The sequence below is a fragment of the Rhinatrema bivittatum genome, chromosome 9, assembly GCF_901001135.1.
Source record: "Rhinatrema bivittatum chromosome 9, aRhiBiv1.1, whole genome shotgun sequence".
NCBI lineage: Eukaryota > Metazoa > Chordata > Amphibia > Gymnophiona > Rhinatrematidae > Rhinatrema > Rhinatrema bivittatum.
The window spans coordinates 233,316,891-233,333,993 of NC_042623.1; the positions used below are offsets into that span (position 1 = coordinate 233,316,891).

General features: G+C 48.4%; 1 protein-coding gene across 1 annotated transcript in view; it reads left to right on the forward strand.

Moving 5' to 3' along the window:
- BDH1 (3-hydroxybutyrate dehydrogenase 1) overlaps positions 1-17,103 on the forward strand; it is a 90,932-nt gene that overhangs the window by 37,135 nt on the left and 36,694 nt on the right. Inside the window, exons 2-4 of the mRNA XM_029617177.1 lie at positions 1,939-2,069; positions 3,542-3,614; positions 7,835-7,945. Coding sequence (XP_029473037.1) covers positions 1,987-2,069; positions 3,542-3,614; positions 7,835-7,945 — 267 coding nt within the window. The 5' untranslated portion in view covers positions 1,939-1,986. The remainder of the gene's footprint in view (positions 1-1,938; positions 2,070-3,541; positions 3,615-7,834; positions 7,946-17,103) is intronic.

A 17,103-nucleotide genomic window follows, 5' to 3' on the forward strand; every position in this document is an offset into this window, starting at 1 on the left:
CTCACTCCAAATGACATCAAATCTTCACCGAGGTGTACTGTGCAGTTTGTATGTCTCACTCAGCATGGAAAACTGGCCCCTAAACCACCACCAACACTTCACCTCGAACTATTAGCTATAGGCATATAAATAGTTGCATACTATGAAGATCTTATAGAGTCTCTCTCTCTCATCACAATTAATTTGCATTCATGTATTATCTCATGTGTTATGGCATTAACACATATTTTTATGCCTTGTTATTGTAAACCGTTCAGTTTTTATATCTGTATTGTCACATGTTCTTTGTTTCACTGTAAAGCGCTTGTTGCTGACTTTTGTTTAATGTGAACCGATGAGATGTTCCCAACGTTCATCGGTATATAAAAACTTCTAAATAAATAAATGCATTATCGTATGTGTTAACGCCATAACGCATTTTGATGAATGACCCTATTACTTAAGTCGGTCAATCTGGGCCATTTGAAAATCTCAGCATGCTGACTGGGTTTGACTTCTCCGGGTAAGTTTTTAGTAGAATAACACTTACCTGGATAAATCAAGAGCATTTTAGGGTTGAGCCAAACTCAATTGGATAGCATGCCCAAAAAACTCCAATATTCTGAGTTGTCCGGGTAAGTAGTCCGGATAACTTTAGTTGTGCCATGAGCCATTCCTAAAATTATATGGATTAACTTTCCTGGATAACTTTGGGTTTGTCTGGGTACACTCAGACATGTCTGTGCTGCTGAATGTCTGGTTTAAGTTTATCCGGCTTAACTTACCCACATGGCCCGCAGCTGAATAGTAACTTCTAAGTAAGTAAAAAAAAAAAAAAAAACATATCTAGAAAATCAAAGCATTGCAATCTCTGACAGATCAATTTTACGAGGAGTTTGCACCTAACTTCGGGAATTAAACAGCTAAGCAAGTGCAGGGATAACTGTCTTAAATCTAACCAGCTATCCCTGTGCCTGGAGCTGGTGAGCCACCCTCCCCCTGTCCAAAATGAAAAAAAAAAATCTTGAAGCCCGATCCCTCCCACACCTCCAACCCACCTAAATTAAGTTAAACTCTGTCAGATAGATTCCCTCTCTGGGTTCACCCTTTCTCCCACATCATATTAATAAATAACCCTCCCCGATTCTCCAAACAACATTTGCTCCATACCCCCTCTCCCAAATACTCCAAAAAACAAGCTGGCAGGAGGACATGGTCTTACCTCCTACCAGCCTGGAAACACCTGGCATCAGAGCAGTGCTGGGCATATAGGAGGTAAGACCATGTCCTCCTGCCAGCTCAGCTTTGGGTGCTTTTGGGAGGGTTCTGGGGAGTAAGAGGGAGACTGGGGTGGGAGATCAGAGGCCATTTTTATAGATGGAGCAGGTGTGGGTGGGGGGTAGGGATTAGGCTTCCATGGGGGTTTTTTGTTTTGGTTTTTTTTTTACTTGGCTGGGTGGGGAAGCAGTCTGGGGCTCATTTTCTTTGGGAAGATCAAGTAGGAGAGAGGGGGGTATTGCTAGCTTGCGAAAGGGCACAGGAAGGAAGGTTCATTATGAGACAGGACTTAGCCAGCTAGCACTAATTTTCAGCACTAGCTGGGTAAGTTTAGGTGCCTGAGGCTGAGTGGCCTCTGTCTTTCTGGCCAGCTTTTAGCCAAATGGGTCAATGGTGATTTTTTAGCCAAAAATCTAGCTAGCAAGCCTGCGCTGAAAATCAACCAGCTTCTTTGCATCCCTTTGAAAATTGAGCCCGGTGTGGTTAAATGTTGCATATTTGGCAAGCCTGGTTGAAATCCTTCTCCTGTATGTGAAAGGAAATTCAAATGTTTATTTCTTTGTGGTAGCCGATGACTTTTTATAGGAAGAAGAAGGTGAACCTTCTCTGGACTCTGTTTTATAGGCTCGGAGATAATAAAAGTGAAGTTCAAATAAAGGAGAGGTGGATTTTATGTTTCAGAGCATTTCCAGAAGTGAAAGTGGCTGCTGTCCTGCACCGACTACAGGAATGCTCTCGCTTAAGATGTCTCGGACCTTTTCCCACTTCACGCTGAAAACTCTGAAGCTATGCGAAGGGAGAAACGCTGCCGGGTAGGGCAATCGAGGGAGTCTTATGAGGCTTTTCCGTGAATCGAAAGAAAGGGGATGGTACGAGTGGTCCCAGCACACCTGGTTTGTGATTTGGGAATGGGAAGTAGAGCTGTGCTTTCAAGAATAAAAGTAACAACCTTTTTTTTTTTGTAAGAATAGAACAGTGCAATTAACTTCATAAGTTTGAAAATCTTTTTGTAGATGGGACTATTTTTTCTACATTCAGTGATATTCTCTCATTTCATTCTGGTGTAGAAATAACTGTCTGTAAAGTAGATTTCAGCCAGTGAGATGCCCTGCCCAGCTCCTTGGAAAAGGAGTAAATAGTCACTGAGGAAATCTGACATGCATGAGCTGGAGATCTGTGTGGGCTCATGGCTATGGGCCTTTTGGGTTTGCGTTGATGTGTCCTCTTCCAGCGCAGAGGCTGAGCACTCTGGCTATGGGGTTTAACATTAGCTCCACGGGAGCTCACTGACTGCATAGAGCTTTCCAACGTAACAAGCTAAATGGTGTCAGATAAAGACCAAAATACGGCCCTTCCTGTCTGCCTAGTAGCAATTGTAGGCGCATCTAGCCAAAATAGACCAGAGTCCCACAACACCCACTCCCGCTGTGCCTCTTTCCGAGCTCCAACTGGCCCTCCCTGTGGATTACCCCATGCCTTCTCTGAAGCACAACGCAGTCATATCACTGCTGTTTTGAGCTGTAAGTACTGCAGTGCTTTTCAGGTTACCCTAGTGCTTTCCAAAGGTGAACCTCATTCGAAAAGAAGCCGAGAAAGTATATTGTGGTGCTGCTTTAGTTGCAAGCTGAATAACCCGTGAAACCAGAAATGACTGAATTATAGGACTAGAAAAAAGCAGTAAGGGCTACAGCAAACCAAAAGATTTCTAGGCTTGGGAGTCTGATGCATACTTGAAGAGCCAAAGGTGCCCAATGTATTAAAAATGTGATTAAAAACAAGTGGGCAGTGCCACGCCACCTGCTGCCATGCGGGAGATCAAAATTTAATTCCCAGGCCCACGTTCCACTCCTCGAACCAGCTGGGGCTGGGGGATGTTGGGTGCATGCTTGCAGGGTTGTGGAGGAAGCCATGATCTGTGGACCATGGCCGAAGGGTTGTCACTGCAAATGGTGGCACTAGCTGGAAGGCGATGTGTCAAAACATGGGAGGGGAAAACCCAGATAGTCACACATAAATAGGGAACAGTTTCCCATCAGAGGCAGGTTCTCATTGAGCTGTGGAAGTCCCAAAGAGCAAGAGAAAACTGCCGGCCCAAAAAATATTAACTGGAAAATATTTTAAATACAATTAAATAAACAAACCCAAGTTGCTTGATTACATTTAAACAAGTATATTCTGATAAAAACTCGACACCCCTAAGTGACTGGATTTTGAGTGGAGTTCAGAAAATGATCTCCGTAAATGATCTTTGACCGTGTGTGCATGTGTTTGTTTTCCTTCGCAGACCTCTGCAAGGATTCTGTTTACCCACTGCGACCCTCGTTAGCAGACGCTCTTATGCAGCTCAGATAGAGCAGGTGAGTAACAGCTTGTGACCCGGCCCGAAAAGGCAACATCCTGTACGACACCAAGAGATAAGGCTTCTCGTGGGCCTGTACAGTGCAAGAGAGATTGGGGTGAAACTCCGTGCTCAGGAAAACAAAAGGTGACTGCAGAGAGGGTGGGGGGTGTAAGGACCCTAGACATGAGGTATTGTGGTATGTGGCATCGGGCACAGAGTAGGAGAAAACATGTTGTTTCCCTAGGCAGAAGTAATTAGATGACTGTGCATTAAGCATGTTACCCTTGCAGCTGGAAGGGTTTCAAACAGAAGAAAACTGTGGGGGCAGGCTCGGGGGCTGTGCTGCATGCTGCCATGCAGAAGGACCGGGGTTTGGTTCCATTTCCAGGGCCAGCCGGGGCTGGGATGATGTGGAGACAGTGTTCCCGGCCCTTGGGATTAGGGAAGTCTTAGTCACTGTGGCCAGCTTTAGGGCCCACGATGGCAGGGTTCTGGAAGGAACCCCGGAGTGTGGCTCTCAGCTGAGGACTTGTCGCTGCAGTGACTGGGCTCACTGAGTTCAAAACAAAACATTGAGCTGTAAATGAAGGTTCATGGTTCCGTAGTCCAGTAGGGCCAGTTCCAATTGAAGCCCAAAGGAGTAGAGGGAAACTGCTATCCCCACAAAAAGGACAAACGTAGGGTTGTTTTTTTCCTTAGATGAGATATGGATCCTTGCTGAACTGTATAGATGTGGAAGCTGTGGAAACTCAACAGTGTTTTGTAATGATGAGGACTTTTCATGCAGAGTTCCATGGGGGTTCTCCAGAGTTGTCAGCTGACCTGCTGCAGGGTTAGACCAATCAGGAGCTTTGGAGTCCCAAGCTCCTTTTGCTCTGGCTTCCAGATTTTGGTTGGACTTGCAGGAAAGACCATGTTCTTCCCCGTCTAAAAGAATTTCGGTGGGAGCCAGACCGGCGACTGGGTTTGATTGCTGGGTGGGGTCCTCCGCTTTGCGGGCTGACTGGGCAGAGACAACATTCACTGGCCCTGGGAGGGAGAAATGGTTATCGTGCAGTGCTGACACCTAGTGGCCAGATTCAGGGCCCATGATTTCAGGGATCCGGGAGGCTCTCTGCTACGAGGCTCCTGGCCAGAGTCTAGATGCCTAGACTAAGTGAATTGAGAGGGAATATAAAACAGTGGAAAAATCTCCTGTAATTTAAAATGAAAGCTTGTGGTTCTAGATCCCGACAGAGCTGGAAACTCCCTCCCCACCCAAAAGACAGACCACAGACACCTTTTGCCAGTGAGCTCTCTCTCTCTCTTGCCATAAGGTTCCTGATGTGTTGAGCAGAAGGCCATGTTTAACCAGCAGCAGTTCACAATAATTAGCAGCCTCTAACACTGCTCCTGGCACGTGTGCAAGCAGCATGCACCATGCACTCCAGCCCCGAAGCACTTCTCAGTGCTGTTGCTCCTGCTTACAGCATGCTGTAGCTGCTGGCAGGTGGCGCCCACAGAAAATTCCTTTAATGACTCTCCTGAGTCTGGTCAAGTGAGCAGCTGCAGCAGCAGCAGCATCCTTTTCTTCAGGACCAGCTCAATGGACTCATGAGTGGGGGTAGAATAAAAAAAATCAACAAGAGCAGCACAACAAAGGTCCCTGCAAGTTGCTTCCCTTTTTTGTGCACAAGATGGGGTTGTTGTTGTTTTTTTCTTTCCATTTTATTTATGAATTTCAAAAATATACATTGTTAAATGCTCAAATTAAGAAAAACAGAACATAGCAGTACCCTAAGAAACGTGGGGAAAAAAAAAGTAGTACAACACTTAATATACTGTCATCTTCACATCTGACCTGAAAGAAAAGGTGCATAAGATGTTGTGGTTACCACATGGGATTTAGGAAAACCAAAATGCATTCCAGTGACTTGCTGTTCTGCTTAGTTGTTCGCCTCTTACCATTGGGAGAACTCCCATAAGATAATTGATCTAGGACACGTGGATATATTTTTAAGCATTCCAGAGATGCATTCCTCTACTTTCTTCCCAGACTGCCAAGTAGCTCTTTGCTAGGCATAGCATAGGAGGTGCCAAGCTAGGATGGCAGTCAAGGTATAGCCAAAACAAAAAGGCATATAAGAGGCCCCGACTGTAAATTTCTCATGCATCTTTCTAGCTGGCCCGAATACTCCAGCCTCCCAGGGATTCCCAGGTCACTTAACCATCCACTCATTGCCCGCCCATTAGATATCCGGCTATCTACTCATCTTTTCAATGAAGCTTTTGCCTCTGTCAGTCAGGCTATTTCATCATCTCTATCTGACAACTCCTGTTTTTGCACACATACTTTGGCAATGACACAACTGTTTATTTTTATTCGTTGTCAGTATGAGCCATAAAAGAGCTGGTCCCATCTGTAATTGACTCCCAACGAACCTTTGCCTGTAATCAAGATTCTTTTTCTCCAAGCAATGACACCACTCATTAACTCAGCCCTTCCTGTTGAGAAAAACAGGCACACAGAGGTAGAGGATCTCAGAGAATCGCCCTTATTATCTAGAGAAAAAGCCTCTATGTTTTCTAATTTGGAATTCACCAGTCAAGAGCAAAGCAGCTCTGCTTTTTTAAAGCCTCAAATGTCAAACATACACTAGTTAAACATATAGCAAATGCGCAGATCATTCTGAAGAGTCTCAAAAGTTACAGATGATCCATACTCTCCTGGGTTCAGTAAAAAAAAAAAAAAGAGGACAACTTTTTGGAACCCATAAGATCATATTGCCAGAGAATGGAATCAACCCAACAGGAGGATGCAAGTCACAAAAATTCAGCTTTCCCCAAGAGAAGAAGGGACCCATGCTCCTCGGTGCCTATACCAGACCAGGTAATATCAGGCCTAAGGAAGCCTGTAGCAAATACATGTGAGCAGAAAACCTCCGTGCTAAAAGGTCCCATTAATATAAAAATGGAGATTGATGTAAAATATATATTTTAAGTCATGAGGGTGTTACTACAATCGACTGTATATTTTCTACCCGTGTTACCAAAGCTATGATCCAATAGCAAAACCAATGAGAAGGATGAAGAGCAGGGGTCCATCTTGAAAACCTTCCTTGGAATAACTGTCACTTTCCCCTACCCCGCCCTCCCACATTACACATGGCCGCTAGAATATAATCAGTGCTTCTTATGATGTGCCATCTTGCTCTCAGACTCTGGTTAAAACAGCGGTCTACAGACACCTCTCAGGTACATCTCACGCGCCTACCATTTGAAGACAAAATACCCTTTGGGCCTGATCTTGAGAAGTTCATAAAAGATCCAGCAAGGGATTAAAAAAAAAAAAGCTTTCCACGCCCAAGGGAAATCCAAGATAAAAGTGATCATCATTGCATCAATACTCATATTCGGGGGAAGATGCTCAAGGTACGCTTTCTGGTCCCGCCTCACAGTCTTCAGAGAAGGACCGGAAAGTAGATATTCTGACCCTACGAAACAACTGAACAAATAGACCATCTGCCGCTCCACAGCATCTCTCAAACATATTACCAGGCTGCAGTTGTTTATCCAGGCCTAGGAGGGCAAACTCCATTCAGGTCAAGAGGGTCCTGAGTATTATTACAGCAGGAAGACTCCAAACTCTCTCTACTATCCAAAGGACCAGAAAAAAGCTACAGCACTATTCCAGATGCTCCAAAACCTGTCACAAACAGAACTCCTCAGCAGGTTCCAGAGCATGAAAAGTTCAGGGGAATACATTCCATTTATTTTTTAGTCCCTGAAGCCTTCCCTCCTCCCCCAAATAAAATAATTGGGGACTTTCCCACTCAGTTTGGATCTGAAGCTCCTCAGTAGGTTTATGGTCTTGAAAGTGGAATCCCAGTGCTTTATTCTGCAGGACTTCAGGAAGGACCTTGTCTAGCAGCTGGACAGAGAAGGCAGTTTTTATAAGGGGAAAAGGAAGAGGAGTGTAATAGTATAACGATCCTGATTGCTCTAACCCTGCAGCAGGTCGGCTGACAACCCACAAGTCCAGACTGGTATGGAGAACTAATAGAAAAGGGGATTGACAGACACAAACCAAAATCCCTGCTCTTCACACATACAAAAGAAGTTTGAGCTTGGAACAGAGCAGAAATCAAAGATGAATCAAATTGGCAACTTTTTCAAACTATATGAACAGAAAGGCATTCTCTGTATAAATCCGCTAAAATAATATTTGTCTGTTTTGTTTTTTTTCTCTTTTTACAGATTGAAAACAAAAGTGTGTTAATTACAGGCTGTGACTCTGGATTCGGATTTTCTTTAGCCAAGCACATGCACGCCAAAGGTTTTACTGTGTTTGCTGGCTGTTTGTTTAAGGCAAGGAACAGAAGAAAGCAATCTCACTATAGTGCCTCAGATGAATGCATCATAATAATCTAACATGGAGAGTGTGGTTTGTGTGTTTTTTTAATTGCACAGCACTGTAACATAGTAGCCCACCATTTTTTTAAAATTCTTTTCCAGCCACTTGATGGTTAACGCCACAGCCTGTTCCATCATTTCCAAAGCTTGAGATCTGAACCTTGGATTCCCAACCAGGGACCCTCTTACCTAGTTAAATAAGTGACTCCCCTGACCCACAGGTCGATACAGTAACCTGCAGTTAAAGATTGCCCGTCTGTAACGTGCTGGGAGCGCACAATACAGACGAGTAAGGCCATCCAGCGATACAGTCTCCAGTTTCACGCGTCCTTAGCGCTTCCTAAACCCTTTCCTAAACCCTTTCCGCACCCAGCATGTAAATGAACGAAAAAGCTGTATAATGAAGGAATTAGCTATTCCCCTGCGATACTGTAACGGGCGCTGATATTATCTCCTCCGTAACCCGCTGTTCTGCCGCGGCCTTAACCTGCTAGTTTACCGCCTCCCCCTAGCAGGAGTTAGTGTAGTGTAGTGTAGGGTAAAAACATTGCTTACCCGCCCTGGTCCTGTCCGGTCTCCTGCAGCCCCGTCCGGTCCCCTCCTCCCGAAGCAAAAAAAAAAACAAACGAAAAAGTAGCAAGGCTCGGGCCTGCTACGGTAAGTGTAGAAAGTGTAAAAAGTGTAAAAAAACAAAAAACCTGTGTGTTATATAAAAAAATAAAACAATTTTAAATACCTGTCGGAGGGCCGTGGGTCCAGGCGGCCGGTGGGCGGCGGGCAGCCATCAGCGGCATCCGGTAGTCCCTTCTCCCGATTTCGCACGGGCATTTATCCAGGCACAGGGAGCCGACGGCGAACGACCTCCGGCTCCACCTGCCTGGATGAGCGCCAAAATCGCACGGGCGGGTCGGCAGCGGGGGGGCGGCAGCAGGATCCGGGAGCGGCGGGTAGGCAGCAGCGGGGTCCGGGGGGCAGCGGCAGCAGGATCCAGGGGCGGCAGTGGCAGCGAGATCCGGGGGGCGAGTAGCGGCAGCGTGTTCGATCGGGCAGGTAGGTGGGAAAAAAGATGGCCGCCTGCACGGGGGAAAGCTGCAATTGGCCGCTGAAGACGTGACGTCACACCCCGTGACGCCAAACGTCGTGACGTCACGTCTTCAGCGGCCAATTGCACGTTTTTCCCGTGCAGGCGGCCATCTTTTTTTTGCCACCTACCTGCCTGCCCGATCGAACACGCTGCCGCTACTCACTCCCCGGATCTCGCTGCCACTGCCGCCCCTGGATCCTGCTGCCGCTGCCCCCCCGGACCCCGCTGCTGCCTACCCGCCGCTCCCGGATCCTGCTGCCGCCCCCCGCTGCCGACCCGCCCGTGCGATTTGGGAGAAGGGACTACCGGATGCCGCTGATGGCTGCCCACCGGCCGCCTGGACCCACGGCCCTCCGACAGGTATTTAAAATTTTTTTATTTTTTTATATAACACACAGGTTTTTTGTTTTTTTACACTTTTTACACTTTTTTACACTTCCTGGTGCCTGTCATTTCAAATGTCATTTGAAATGACAGGCACCAGCGCACCCAGGTTACTGTATAGGCGCTGTTACAGCGCCTATACAGTAAAATGGGTTGCGCGGGCATAACCCTTCCCTAACGCTTCACAGCCGCGGCATGCATTTGCATGCGATTAGAAGAGAGAATCAGGCGTTAGGTCAGGAGAACTGTGCGTGCGGGGAGGAAGGGTGCGCCTGACACTGCCGCACTGTTTTTACCGCGGCCTTACTGTATCGAGCCGTTAGCTAGTAGGTGACCCCTGCCTTCTTTGGCCTGGCTGCTCGTTCCCAATGCTACACCTGCCCTACACCTCACAAAGGAGTCAGTTTTCCTATTATCTCTGTTTCTCTATATTTTATTTTTCAATTTATAAGACCTCCCCTTCAGTGCAGCCATACAACAAAACACCGTGTGTGTTTACAGCATGCACTTATATAAGTTAATTTTCAAAGGAGTTAAGTGTGTAAAAATAGCATATATGTGCGTTTGTAGTTTGTATTCGTTTACATACTGTTTTATAAACTTCCAAAGTATGTACACATTTTTGGTTTCGCGTGCATATGTACCTGTGCAAAAAAGGGTTGGTTTAGTGATGTTCCAGGACAAGGCCAAGAAGTTCATGCAAAAGTTGCTATTTTATAAGAGATTTACATGAATACATTAGGCAATTTATTTGTGCAATTTCACACCTGCTAATTAACTAGCAAAACTGATTTCCCTATATGTACCCGGATCAGTCCAGACTCCTGGGTTTTGCCTCCCCTCCAGCAGATGGAGAGACAGAGAAGTTTTAACGGACTCCGTCCTGTACCCCTGTCTGTCAGTATTTCTCTGTCTCCAGCAGATGGTGGAGGTGCAAAACCTTTAGTCAGGGTTTAGTGTTTAGTCAGGGTTTAGTTTTGTTGGTATTCGTTCCTTAGGGAATCTTAAAAAAAAAAAAGAGAGAGAGAAGATATCTCTTTAAGCCTCCCAGGGGATTGTTAGGTCCTGGTGGGACCATCCCCCCTGGTAACAAAGGCTCTGGAGCAGAGGGTTGGGAGCCCTGTAACTGCCCGCAGCTGAGGGTGATACCGGGGAGCCCGGTTCACTCACCCTCTGAAGATCCGCACACAGCACAAAACAAGGCTGAGGTGATTTATTTAAGTTCTGAGCCAGCCTAGCGATCTCTTTCGGCCCTCCTTCCTTCCGACGCCGTTTACGCCATCCTTTTCAGTTCCTACGAGCTCCCAGGGGTTTGTCTTGGTCGCGCTGGTTCTTTTTTCGGGCCCCAATCCTAATTTAGCTCGAGGATCATGCTGCATGGAGTGGCCTGCGGGCCGGAGTTTGTACTGGGTGCTTGTCGGGAGGGGAAGGCTCTTCAGGGAAGCCGATTCCAGCGAAATCGCATCGCAGCAGCTCTAGAGCACGCAGGGACCCTGGGAGACAAAATTGCTACAGCAGCCTCAGGACCCTTTTCTCCTCAGCACAGGTACTGAAGCCTTACTGCAAACATTCAGGGAGCAGGAGAAGGCTGCCCTGGGGGAGGGGAGCTCTCCGCCACCTCTTTCGCCATGTCCTGCTGCCCCTGGGGGGGGGGGGGGGGGGAGACTTGCAGGCAGTGCAGATCTCTTCCTCAGAGGAGGAACGGGGGAAGGGCTTAGAAGAGTCTTCTTCCTCGTTCTCCTCCGATTTTGTTTTGTTGGTGCATAAAGCTTTCAAAGCATGAAAAGCAGCAAAGAGCCAGGATACTAAGGTACCCCGTGAGGTCCTGCCGTCGCTGGGGGCTGGGACAGGAGCTTCATCACTCCACAAGCATACCAAGTCACACAGTGGCATAAAAGGCCCCAAGACCAAACACCCTCTCCGGGCCTTTTCCTGTCATGTGGATAGTTCAGATACGGACGGGGTGGATGAAAGCGAGTCTCTTCCGCAAACCCCTGGTGAGGGACCGGATGCGGATCAGGATCTCCAGCTCCAGCTGGCCAAGCCAGCAGACGTGCCTTTAGTGGAGGGCGATGATCCCAAAGTGGTCCACCTGTTCAGAAGGGATGAGCTAGGTCCTTTTATCCCGGCCATTCTGGAGGAGCTGGGCATTGAGGTTTCTCCGGAGGACTCATGGTTTGGGGTCATGGATCAGGTGATGGTGGGCCTCAGGGGTCCAGCTCGATCTTTTCCGTTTCATATGTCAGTTACAGATCTTATGTTTAAGGAGTGGGACACTCCGGACCTTGGTTTAAAGGTAAGTCGAGCTATGGACAAGTTATACCCGCTTCCAGAGGAAGCTCTGGACCTCCTTAAGGTCCCTAAGGTAGACGCTGCAGTCTCGGCAGTGACCAAGAAAACCACCATCCCAGTAACAGGAGCCACTGCCCTGAAGGATTTGCAGGATCGCAAATTGGAGTTGCAGCTTAAAAAGATTTTTGAGGTTTGAGCTCTAGGAGTCCAGGCAGCTATGTGCAGCAGTTTCGTGCTGCGAGCCAGTCTCCGCTGGGTTCAGGATTTGCAAGCCGCAGCATCCCTATTCTGCGAGTGAGGCAGTGCAAGCAGGGCACCTGGAGGCAGCAGTAGCTTACAGTGCTGACGCGCTTTATGATCTGTTGCGGACTTCTGGCAGAACTATGGTCTCAGCCGTGTCAGGCCCGCAGGCTCCTCTGGCTTAGACACTGGGCTGCGGATGTTTCCCTCTAAGGCTCAACTGAGTTCCTTACCCTTCAAGGGTAAGCTGCTTTTCGGGCAACAGTTGGAGGACATGATAAAATCTCTGGGGGAGAATAAAGTCCATAGGTTGCCGGAGGATAGGACGAGAGGATCCTTTCCTCAATGGGCGAGATTTTGGGGAAATCACCGGTTTCACTCTTCACGTTCTGCCGGTTCGTCCTATCAACAGGGTCCCGGCCACAAATCTTCTTGGAATCAGTCCTTTCAAGGGCGCCAGGCTGCCAGAGATGGAGCCCCATAATCTCATGGGGGTCCCAAGTCAGTGGAATGAAGTGAGGCCGGCCCACCCTTCCGTCCCAAGAATAGGGGGGAGGTTATCCCTTTTTCTAGAAGAATGGACCAACTTAACCTCAGATCAGTGTGTCCTCAGTATAGTAGAACACAGTTATGTGTTAGATTTTGCTTGGCTGATCCACGAGTGGTACATGGTTTCCCCATGTGGGTACCACCAAAAACGCCGGGCTATACAGGACACTCTGCAGCAATTATAGGACCTAGGCACCATAGTTCCAGTACCCGCAGGAGAGCTCAGGCGAGGGCACTACTCCATCTACTTCATGGTGCCCAAGGAGGGCACCTTCCGTCCCATCCTAGACTTAAAGAGAGTCAATCGGACTCTAAAGGTGCCTCGTTTTCGGATGGAAACTCTTCGCTCGGTGATAGCATCTGTATTCAAAGGGGAATTCCTAGCATCTCTAGATCTGACAGAAACTTACTTGCACATTACTATATGCATGGATCATCAGAAATATCTGCGGTTTGCGATCCTGGGGCATCATTTTTAATTTTATGCGCTACCGTTCAGTCTGGCGACAGCGCCCAGAGTCTTCACCAAGGTGATGGTGGTTATGGCAGCGGCCCTGCGAAAGGAGGGAATTTTGGTACACCCCTACCTGGACAATTGTCTGATTCAAGCGAAGTCAGAACACCTTTGCAAGGCAATGGTGCAGAGGGTGCTACAGATGTTGAGCTCATTGGGTTGGGGGGGGTCAACCCTGAAAAGAGTCACCTGGTTCCCTCCCAGTCCTTGGAGTTTTTGGGTGCTTGGTTCAACATGATCTTGGGAAAGGTTTTCCTTACCGAGGAAAGATTGTCCAAGCTTCTCATTCAGGTGGAGTCCTTGCGATCCATGCCTTGTCCCAGGGTCTGGGATTATTTGTAGGTCCTTGGTTCATTGGCTTCCACTCTAGAACTGGTGCCCTGGGCCTTTGCACATATGCGTCCTCTTCAGTCAGCCTTGCTCTCCTGGTGGAATCCGCTCTCCGGACAGTTTCATCTTCTCCTCCCACTGACTGATTCGGCACAATCCAGTCTTCTTTGGTGGCTGTGTCAAGACAATTTACGACGGGGTGTGGATTTGGAAATTCCCTCCTGGATAGTGGTAACTACCGATGCCAGCCTCTCCGGGTGGGGAGCAGTTTGTCGAGGAACGGCAGTGCAAGATCAGTGGACGAGGTCAGAGTCTTCTTGGTCGATCAATCCGTTGGAGACCAGAGTGGTTCGGTTGGCGCTGCAGGCCCATCTTCCCTTAGTAGAGGGGAGATCAGTGCGGATTCCCCTGACAATGCGACGATGGTGGCTTACATCAATCGTCAGGGTGGAACTCGGAGTCGTCCTGTGCCGACGGAGGCTCAACTTTTAATCAGCTGGGCGGAACAGCACCTGTACAGGATAGCAGTCTCTCACATTGCCGGAGTGGATAATGTGCAGGCCGATTTTCTCAGCCACCACCAGTTGGATCCGGGAGAGTGGGAACACTCTGATGAGGCTTTCAGTCTCCTGTGCAACCGATGGTCCAGGCCCGCAATGGACCTGATGGTGACGTATCACAATGCCAATGCTCCTCGATTTTTCAGTCGTCGAAGAGAGCCAGGAGTGGAGGGTATAGACGCTCTGGTACTTCCCTGGCCAAAGGACATTCTGTTGTACGTCTTTCCACCGTGGACCATTGGTCGGCAAGGTTCTATGCCGCATCAAGGCTCATTCGGGCAAGGTGATACTCATCGCGCCTGAATGGCCGAGGTGCCCCTGATTTGCAGACCTTCTCAATCTGGCGGTAGACGGCCCGCTGAGATTTCATCCATCCCCGAGTCTGCTGCAACAAGGTCCCATTTATTTCACAGAGGTAGATCGCTTTTGTCTAGCAGCATGGCTTTTGAAAGGCACAGATTGAGAAATATGGGTTACTCGGAGGAGGTGATTACTACGCTTTTGCAGTTCTGTAAAACTTCTACCTCCATTGCTTACGTCAGAGTTTGGGGTATTTTCGAGGACTGGTGCCTGAACTATGCAGTGGAGCTGTCCAGGGCTACTATTCCGGATGTTCTGACCTTTCTGCAGGCAGGTCTAGTAAAAGGTCTAGACTTCAATTCCCTACAAGTTCAGGTGGCAGCCCTTGGTAGTTTTCGGGGAAAGCTCTAGCGTCTCATATAGATGTGGTTCATTTTCTGCGTGGCGTTAAACATCTGCATCCTCTGATTCGGAACCCCTGTCCTTCGTGGAATCTCAACCTGGGTTCTCAATGCCCTTTGTAATGCGCCTTTCGAGCCGCTGAAGCGGGCGACCTTGAAAGATCTGACGTTGAAGTCATTTTCCTTGTGGCTATCATATCGGCGCGGCGTGTTTCGGAGCTACAGGCCTTATCTTCTTTATGAACGGTTCCCTCCTTTCTTCCGAAAGTAGTGTCCTCTTTTCATTTGAATCAGACGGTGGAGCTCCCGTCCTTGGTGGGCCTAGTTCTTTCTACTTCCGAGTCTAGGGAGTTAAGATAGTTGGACGTCAGACGCATGCATGATGTTATTTGGAGGTCACGAATGGTTTCCGTCTTTCGGACCATCTGTTTGTCCTATGGAGGGGTCCCAGGAAGGGTCAGAAAGCTTCAAGGGCCACCATTGCACGCTGGCTGAAGGAAGCTACTGCTTCAGCTTACCTAGTTCAGGGCCATCTGATTCCAGTCGGTCTCCGGGCTCATTCTACTAGATCGCAGGCGACTTCTTGGGCGGAATGTCAGCAAGTGTCGCCGCAGGAGATTTGTCGAGCAGCTACTTGGAAATCTCCGCACACGTTTGCTAGGCATTACCGTCTAGATGTCCGGGCCCCAGAGCCCGGTTCCTATGGGGCCAGTGTTCCCTGAGCGGGACTTTCTCAGTTCCACCCTGGTTAGGGAAGCTTTGGTACATCCCAGGAGTCTGGACTGATCTGGGTACGTTCAGGGAAAGGAAAATTGGTCCTTACCTGCTAATTTTCATTCCTGTAGTACCACTGATCAGTCCAGAGTCCCACCCATGAGGAAATGGAGAGTCCGCTCGGCCGGTTGATGTTCATATTCTGCAGATTTATTCAATGCATTTTGATATTGTGCACCCACCTTCAAAGGGTAAGAGAATGGGCATGTTTTCGTTCATGTTACCAGTTTTCATTCCCTCTGCTCTACGGGGGGGAATTTTGGTTGTACTAGTTTACTTTTCTCTGCTTGGGTACAGTGTAATACTGACAGACTCTAGGTGGCACCTCGGGTATAGGACGCAGTCCGTTAAAACTTCTCTGTCTTCATCTGCTGGAGGGGAGGCAAAACCCAGGAGTCTGGACTGATCCATGGTACTACAGGAACGAAAATTAGCAGGTAAGGACCAATTTTCCTATCTCATCTGTTGTATGAACTGGGGGAGTTCAGGGTTGAAGTACTAGGAAGATCTTGGTGATTTGTAGATGGAGTGGGTGAATTGGCAGAGGCATTGGCAAACTGGTGATTTCAAGTACTTGTGCAAATCTTAAGATATACCTACTTCACATATAAAACACACCTATTTCCCCATAAAGATATATCTATTTACACATATCTCTCTATATTATAAAAAAAATGTTAGGGGCCCCAAGTAATCATTCTGTCTTGCATCTGCTCGTGCATGATGTAATGATGTCACCTGGAGCTGCGGGGAGGGGGGGGGGGCAGCGAGGGAGGAGGAGCGCCGGCGTCTGTTTCACGGGGCTAACGAGTGCAGCCACAGAACTGCACTGGCACAAGAAAAGCTAAGGAGGAAGCAAACAAACCGACAAAAAAAAGGAGGTGTGGCAGGAGAAGGAGCTGGTGGGGGTTTCCTGGGCCCCACCAGTGCAAGAAAAAATGCAGAGGAGATGCGAAGCAGGGGAAAGGCTGGCAGAGGATCTTAAGCCCAAACAAGCTGCAGGAAGATCACCTTGAAGCCCTAGATGGATAGGGACTAGGAGGGGAAGGAAGGGAATGGAAGAGTGAGAAGGAGCAGCAGTGGGGGAGGGGAGCAAAGGCAGGAGGAGTGGGCCAGTGGGAGAATGAGAGGAGGGGGAAGGGCAGTGGGAGGGAGGTTGGAGGGGAAGGGTAGGGACAGTGAGAGGGGCTGGGGAGAGGGAAGTTGCAGGGGGAGAAGAATATAAATCCTATCCCAACACACATCTCTTCCCCCATACCTCAACCACATCCAAACCTCCCTGCAGCATGCACACTCACACACACCATCCTCTGAGCATTCCCCTCACACATCTACCCCAAATCTTCCCCCTTACACACCCATCCCCAACCTCCCTGTTATTATTTGTGATAATTGTGGGTGGATCCTTGGGCTGGTGGCAGGTGACCACTCCCTCGGGGGAAGATCCTGAGAGGGACCACCGATCAGGCTCAGAGGTGGGAGACAGACACACACTAGTTCTTTTATTAAACAGTTCTTGAGAACCACCAGAGGTGGCAGTAGTGAGCTGGAGGAGCCCGGCTGGGCTGTAGTCCCTCAGGCACTGGAACAGCGATCCCAGGATGGCTGAGCTGTAGAGAAACTGAGATAGTGAGTAGGCAGAGTATGCAGAGTTCAGGAACAGAACCTTGATGGTAACACTCACA